An 8,115-nucleotide genomic window follows, 5' to 3' on the forward strand; every position below is an offset into this window, starting at 1 on the left:
CCTGTTGGGTAGTCAGTGTGAAGAGGAGGGGACAAGTGAGTATGGTGTGGCTGGAGGAGCTAGACTGCTACAGAGTGGATAGGTGGATTTGTGGAAAGGACCAGTACTTGGGCACTACGGGCTGGCCGGTTCAGGACCGATGAAATAGCATTAAGGCAGAAGAGAGTATTTTTAAGATGTGAACAAAAGTAGCTGTTCCTGCTCTGCTAGACACATGCAGGAAGGAATTCCTATCTGCCCAGGTGAGGTCGGGAGAGTAGAGCTATTTTTGGTTTCTTCCAACCTCTCCTCATTCTTTCCCCCATCTTATTTAAGTCCAGGGATGAAGCTTAACATCTTAATAAATAATACCTTCTTGTTTAACCTATAGCATGGAATCAGTGTTTTTGGAGCTGACTGAAAGTGAGGGAATGATTTCTGGGCTTTCCCTGGTAACTTGGACAAACACAGATGACAAATGGAGCATAATAGTGCTCTGAAAGTTACTGTAAGCCTGAAATAAATTGTATTTAAAAAAAAAAACAACAAAGAGTATCCATTGTCCCCCATTCCCCTGTCCTGCCCAGTGGCCCTGCCATGGGTCTGGACAATAAAATACTGGATAGCCTTGGGGCTGAGTAGAAGCTATAAACCATGGGAGAGGCAAGAGGGCTGTAGTTACCACCCCATGTGGAGTCATGTGAAAACATTGGCTGAGGAGGCAGGGATGAGTCAGGGCCCCAGGGTCAGTGGCTTAGCTGGCACTGGAATCCAGGTCTTCTGCCTCTTTTGGAGAGAACTGGATAGAGGCAGAATGTGTGCAGTGTTGGGGGATGGAGTAAAAATAAAAGCCTAATTCAGGTGGGTCTAGCAGTAGCTCCCACCTTCCCTGGGGACAGGATTTTATAAAAAATTAACATCACTGTACGAACATTTTTAAAAAGCCCACATTTTGTGAAAAGATGAATTAAAAAACCCAAGACCCAGCATTCGGGATTGAAAGTGCCCGTAATGGGAGTTCAAGTATTGATTGAGCTGGGAGGGAGGGGTCTGGAACCCCCTATTGAACATGGGCTGCTAAAGTGTGGAGTTGGGGCTCCCAGCCCCCCCACAACCAACCCTCTAGGTCTTATCTCTGGTCTGGGGGGTCTGAGGTGGCTCAGCAGTGGCACCTGAAGCTGCCACTGTGGCCTCTTCTATCTCCCTGTCCTCAGACAGTGTGGGCCCTGGGCTGAAAGTGTCCCCACGGCCTGCCCGGCCAAGCACAGCCATCCAGCGCCGCTGGAGCTCTTCTGTCTCAGGGCTGAAGTACCAGCTTAGGTGGCTCTGGGTGATCTTGAAGACGTGTCTTCTGTCAGGTCTCTCCCCTGCCTCAGGAGGTCCCACCTCAAAGCCAATGAGGGGTAGGCTGCGCTGGGCTTTCACATCCTAAAGAGGAACAGAGCTGCGGTTACCTTCCTTTCTGCTCCAGCTTCTAATGATTTTGCATTTGCTTCCCTCTTTTCCTTCTTCTGCTCAAGAACATTTCTTGCCTTACTAAGAAAGTGAACTAGGGCTAGAATGTGGCTGGTTCAAATACCATCTCCTCACACATCCAGAACCAGGTAAGCAGTCAGATGCTTTCAGACCTTTTGTCTAGGCTACTGTTACTGTCTGTTCTTCCCAACTTAAAATTAGACCTGCCAGGCCCTGCTTCCATTCCTGTTCTGTTCAAGTGCCAGCTCCTCCACCTCATCTGTTTTCCCCACATGCCTTGGCACATAGTCGGTCTTTGTCATATAGGGTAAGGTTCTGATTTCCCCTGAGGTACAGCTAAGCTTTTCCTGTCCCCCAGAGTCAAGGAAGGGTCAAGGACTCGAAAGTGGAGCTTTGCCAGGTGGCTGAAAGGGCCCAAAGGAGTAGAAATCGTACCTGAGGGGCCCCATAGATGTATAGCACCAAGGGTTCATTCTCGGGGACCACGAACCATGCCTTGTGCCATCCTTTTCCACCCTTCTCCATGTAGTGTAGGAAGCTGCAGATGATGCTGTTCTCTGCAGCCACAGAGGCCTGTTTCTGTGGCCAGAGACAGAGGAGTGGTCAATATTGAGAGAGGGCTAGACTAGCTCCTCTTGGCTAAACTAGTATCTTCTTCTATGGAGTTATTTCCATGTCTTGGGTGAAAACACTGAAACTCAGGTCACAGGAATGATCTGACCAGGGTAACATGATGAGTCGAGATTCAAAGTTAGGCTGTCTGCTTGACTTGGGCCATGGCTGCTGCCTCTATAAGCCAGAGGAAGGGGTGTATTTCAGTGGAGGCATCTAAGTACCAGCCAGACACCTTCAGTCAGCCTGTTTATCAGTCATTCACCCCTTATTGTTTTTCATCTTCATCACCCATCCATTGTCTAAACTAAATGAAAGGCAACCTAGCCCTATGATTTAAAGGTGGGTGGTTAATGCAGTCTGGCTCAGAATCCCAGTTCTAAGTGAAAATGCATAGACTTGGAAGGAGAGCACAGAGAGCTGCTGTAAGGATTAAATGAATTATTATAGCCAAAGCATTTAGAATAGTTTTTGGCACAGAGTAAGCACTCTCAAAGTGTTAAGTAAATACCTACATTTGTTTAAGCCTCAAAATTCTGCATGCACATGTTCATGGAAAAAGGAAGGGAAAGTGTTACAGTGGTAACTTCTAGGCAGAAGGAATATAAAGTTTTATTATTTTTTGTTATCCTACTTAGCCTAGTTGGTAATAAATGGCAATTTGTTAATTTAAAGAATAGCCTAGAGCCAGGCAGTGTTGTCTCAGCTCCCTGGGAGGCTGCAGTGGGAGGACTGTTCAAGTCCAGAGTTGAAGGCTAATCTTGGTAGCTAGCAAGACCTGATCTGAAAACCTACCTGAGCATAGTGGTACATGCTTGTAATCCTAGCACTCTGAGAAGCTGAGGTAGGAGGATTCCAAGTTTAAACTCTGCCTGGACAAGTTAGTGAGACCCTATCTCAAAATTAAAAAAGTTTTTAAAAAGTGCTGGGGACATAGCTCAATGCAGAGACCATGGGTTCAATCATCCAGTACTAGTGGGGGGGTGTTGTTTGTTTGTTTGTTTATTTATTTATTTATTTATTTAGACAGGGTCTCACTATGTAGTTCAGGCAGGCCCTGAACTATGTAGCCCTAGGCTAGCCTTGGTGATTCTCCTGCCTCAGCCTCCTAAGTGCTGGGATTTACAAGTATGTACCACCATACATGGCAAAAAATTTAAAAACCTTAGCTTTGTCACTCATTGACTGGGCAACTTAGGCAAATAACCTCTCTGGGCATAATCTTCCTGATTGATAAAACTATGGATAATATTGGCATGGGTACATTACTTTGAAGATTATTTGAGTAAAACATTTAAATAAAATTACTGCCTTCCATTCACTCTTACTTACACTCATTTTACTCACTGCAAGTCTGGGTCAGTGCATCAGTGGACATGCATAGTACCCTACTATTTCAGAGATGTCCAGGCTTCCTCACACTGGGTAGCTGGCTGAGGCCTATGTGTGGGGTGATGGGTTGGGGACCTGGCTCTTACCTCCAGGATGGATCTCCGGCGCTGAGGAGTATGCTGGCTGCAGGCTGGACTGCTTCCAGGCACCCCATGCAAGGCCACATAGCAGTCAGTGCACACACGGTTGGAACGGTTGTTGTCATAGACGAGGCGAGCCCGGAACTCAGAGCACTTCCCACAAACCACCTGGGGTGGCAAGTGGGCAAGAGCAGCCTGATTCTAGCAGGCCTTCCCCTTCAGTGTACCAGCTCCCACAATAGAGAGCCTCCTCCCCATAGGGGTTGCCCACTTAGAAATAGGCCTTTAGACTGTCAGCTTGTCCCCTCTCTGGCTGTGCCCCACCTCCCAACACTCACATGCCCACAGGCCTTGCAGTGGTGCCTGCGTTTGGTGATGGAATTGAAGGGTTCCTGGCAGCGCATGCACATGGTGACTTCCTTTTCTCGGATGGGTGTTGGTGCCCGCTTCCCAAGATCCACGTTCTAGGGGAAGAGCCACATCCCAGGTTAGGGACAGCTCCTCAGCCCAGTTCAGGCTGCCCTTCCATTGGCCCCAAGGCTTATATTATCACTGGTGGTGGCAGGGCAACAGACACATTCAGAAAATGCCTCTGACTCTGGCACTGCTTCTAACTTGATGTGTTAACAGTTTGGTTTTAAAAACAGTAGTAGTAGTAGTAGTAGTAGTAGTAGTAGTAGTAGTAGTAGCAGTGTACTGGGGATTTCAGTCAGGGTCTTTGCACTAAGTTATGTCCCCAGCCCCACGTTCCCTTTTTTGTTGTTTTTGGAGACAGGGTCTCACTGTGAAGCCCAGGCTGGCCTTGAATCCACAGCAGTCCTCCTTCAGCCTCTTGAGTGGTGTGATTGTAAGTATGAGCCACCATTATCATCACCCAGTCTTTTATTTATTTGTTTGTTTATTTATGAGACAGGGCTAAGTCAGTGTTTTGCCCAGGCTGGACTTGAACTTGTGATCCTTCTGACATAGTCTCCTAGAGTGCTGGGGTACAGGTATGCACCACCATACCCAGCCTAACACTGGAGGGGTTTTGTTTTCAGGTTTTTGAGACTGGATCTTGCTGTATAGTCCAGCTTGGTTTTGAACTCACTATGTATACCAAGCTAGTCTCAAACTCATGGCAATCCTCCTGGCTCAACCTCCTGGGTGCTAGGATTACAGGGATTACAGGCATATGCCATCATGCCCAGCCATGCCATGTTATTGAAGATAAGTCATTTTTGCTTTCTTGGCCTTGGTTTCCCCAGTGATTTTTTTCTGTGGCCTTACCAAGAGAAAACTGTACTTCTTAGGGCATGCATTTCCTCCCTGATCTTTCCTTTCCACAAAAGAGAGAAGATCGTCTCTTAGAAAGGTGGGAACTTAAGAGGCCTGGAAGGGGTCTAAGAAGATGATGGGTACACTCACTGGAGAGTTGGGGGGGGTGTCTTCATCTTCTCTGTTTGTTGAGTTCAACAGTTTGAAGGTCTCCAGCGTCTGTTCATGTTTCAGGAGGGTGGAGTTGATGGCCTGGTTCAAAGTATAAGAAATGAGGAGTCAGATCACCCCATAAGCTAATCATTTCCACCCTCACCTCCCATTCCTATGCCCTATTTTAGTCAGGAAAGTTGAGTTCTTGGCCCCTGCAGGACATATGACCTTGAGCAAATCTCTCTCATACTAGGCTTGAAATGATAACATGAAGGAGGGGAAACTGTTAGAAAAGCCACAGGCAGCCTTCCTTGCCACACTGAATTTATTACTCACTGGGATTATACCTTCAGAGGAACCACCTTTCTAAAAGAAGAATTTGTGAGTTTCCATTTAACCTTTGGACCTCAGTCTGCTTTGCTTATCTATAAAATGGAGATGTTAAAATATGTTGGAAAGTAGGTGTCCTGGCTTATATGGGTCACACAAGTTTTGGGAAGAGTCCACCAACCCCTAAGAGACCTGCTAATACTTTTCCAGTCCTCTACCACAAAGTTGTCTTTTATGTTACCTGGACCCAGTCTTTCTTCTCCTCCTCAGTCCTTGATGGGGGAAAAAAAGAAGGATGTTGGGTTAGGCAGGCCAACAAAAAGCCATTGCAGTGGTAAAGAGCAGATGCTTTAGAAGTAGACTTGAATTTAACCCCGTTTCTTCATTTATTACTTGTGTGACCTTGGATAAGTCACTTAATGTATCTGGGTTTTTTTTTTTTTTTTTTTGCTCCGAATGCCTTCAGGGCAGGTTTGGCTGGCTTGAATTGTGGGGATCGAACCACAGCAACCTGAGCCTGACTGCTTTGTTGAAGCAGCCACTTAAAGAACTGAGCTACGGGGCAGGCCCCCTGTATCTGGGTTTATTTATTCAGCAATTACCTTCCAGAGTCTGTGCTAGGAACTTGAGCCTCAGAGAAGACTCTCTCTCAAGGGGCTCATGGTCTAGCAGAGACGGAAAATTCAGGGGATGGGGCCGGGGAGATGGCTCAGTGGAATAAGCACTTGCCTGGCAAGCGCAAGGGCCTGAGTTCAATCCCCAGTTCCACCAAAAAAAAAAAAAAATTCAGGGGAATCAGTGGTATAACAAGGTGACAATAGGGAAGGCTTCCTCAGGGGATGCTAGACCTCAGGTCAAATAAGGGTATAGTGTATCTGAGAACAAGGAACCATATCAGTAAATGCATAGCTACTGGGACATCAAGCTTGAGAAAAGGGGCCAGCTCCTTTCTTTTTTTTTTTTTCATTTTATGTATTTGGTACAGGGTCTCTCTATGCAGTTCAGACTTGCACACACCCAGGCTCAGTCACCAGCTAAGTACAAACCAGGTGTGGGAATGGGGCATTGAGCCCTGGTCCCTGCGCTTCCCAAAGCAGGCACTTAGTCTCACCAGCCCAGGGAAGTTCGTTTTTAAAATCTGTAATATGAAGATGATGATTGTCATTCTCTGCGTTGTTCTGAGCGTAACAGAGGTAACACATATACAGCCAGGTGTGGTGGCACCTGTAATCCCAGCACTTGGGAGGCTGAGGCAGAAGGATCCTTTCAAGTTCAAGACCAGCCTGGGCTACAAAGTGGGCTTAAAGCCAGTGTGAACTGCAGAGCAAGACCCTGTCTCAAACACAAACACACACACACACACACACACACACACACACACACACACACACACAAAGCTAACATAAAAAAATAAAATGCCCAGCACAATGTATGATGTACTAGGTACTCAAATCCCCTGACCTTTCTGTCTGTCCTGTATTCTTTAAGGCCTTTAGCCTAGTGGAGCCTCATGAGAATAGGATTTCACTTTCTCTGCTGTCTCTCATTTAGCATTTTTGCTATTTGACACAGGGTCTCCTTTTCCAATCCATACTGGCCTTGAACTTGTGATGTTCCTGCCTTAGCTTCATGAATAGCTGGTATTACACATGCATGCTACCATGCCAGTTGCCATCTGGCTTCCCCTAACTGCCTTCTGCATCCACAATCCAGATATCAGAAGTATTTTTCTAATATGAAAGTGTAACTATATCTTTAGAACCACTTAATGAAAACACAAGGGATTGAGTCAATATTTAGTGTTAAGAATGTCTACTGCAGTGGAGCTTAGATGTAGCTCATTGGCAGAGAACTTGCCTAGCATGCACAGTGTCTTGAGTTCGATTCCCAGCAGCACACAAAAAATTAAAAATAAATGTAGATAATTTATATTATATGTCAGGTGTGGTGGCACACTCCTGTAATCCGAGGCAGGAGGATCATGAGTTCAAGACCAGCCTGAATTACATAATGAGTTTAAGGCCACCTTGAACTAGCAAGATCCTGCCTCAAAATGCCAAAAAAAAGGAAGAAAGAAAAATTCAGGTATGGTAGTACACATCTCTAATCACAGCACTGGGGAGGTTTAAGCCGGAAGATCATAGTAAGTTAGAGGCAAAGTGAGTTCTAGGCCAATCTGAATTGCATAGTGAAGCCGTGTCTCAAAAAGACAAAAATTAAGTAAATAAAGCACCAAAATTTCTATTACAATGCTTTTTGTTACAAGTGAAAAATTGGAAGCAGCTTAAGCATCCAACAATAGGTCAGGTAAAAAAATCATGGCATATTAATACTACAAGAAAACAATGATATAGAAAGTTACAATGTTTAGAGAAAAAGCATATACAAAAAAATTTTATCTTATTTAAAAATATACATGAGGCGCTGGGGAGATAGCTCGGTGGTCTAAGCACCTGCCTGGCAAGCACAAGAATCCAGATTTGATCCCCAGTACCACATGCCATGTAGGCCCCAGAGCTCCAGGCACACTGTGTCAGCCACTGAAACCGGGCCTGGTGGCATATGCCTGTAATCCCAGTTCTGGGGAAGCTGAGACAGGAGGAACACTACAAGTCTGAGCTGCATAGTGGACCCTGTAATAATTTTTTTTTTGGCGGAACCGAGGATTTGAACTCAGGCTCTTGCGCTTGCCAGGGAAGCACTTATTCTACTGAGCCATCTCCCAGCCTCCCAAAATTTTTTAAATTAAAAATAATAAAATAAAATATATATGGGATAGTGACACACTTGTAATCCCAGCACTTTGGGAGGCTGAAAAGTTTGAGCTTAGCCTGAA

The 8,115-nt window shown here is 45.6% G+C and overlaps 1 protein-coding gene across 1 annotated transcript in view; it reads right to left on the minus strand.

Moving 5' to 3' along the window:
- Window positions 1–482: 482 nt before the first annotated feature.
- The window catches only part of Fgd1 (FYVE, RhoGEF and PH domain containing 1), a 46,609-nt gene continuing 38,976 nt past the window's right edge, over window positions 483–8,115 (minus strand). The window contains exons 13-18 of the mRNA XM_004647586.1: window positions 5,521–5,551; window positions 4,947–5,048; window positions 3,878–4,003; window positions 3,546–3,707; window positions 1,891–2,034; window positions 483–1,407 (exon numbers count right to left, since the gene is read on the minus strand). Coding sequence (XP_004647643.1) covers window positions 1,102–1,407; window positions 1,891–2,034; window positions 3,546–3,707; window positions 3,878–4,003; window positions 4,947–5,048; window positions 5,521–5,551 — 871 coding nt within the window. The 3' untranslated portion in view covers window positions 483–1,101. The remainder of the gene's footprint in view (window positions 1,408–1,890; window positions 2,035–3,545; window positions 3,708–3,877; window positions 4,004–4,946; window positions 5,049–5,520; window positions 5,552–8,115) is intronic.

Source organism: Octodon degus, unplaced genomic scaffold, assembly GCF_000260255.1.
Source record: "Octodon degus isolate 3935 unplaced genomic scaffold, OctDeg1.0 scaffold00314, whole genome shotgun sequence".
In the NCBI taxonomy this organism is placed as follows: Eukaryota; Metazoa; Chordata; class Mammalia; order Rodentia; family Octodontidae; genus Octodon; species Octodon degus.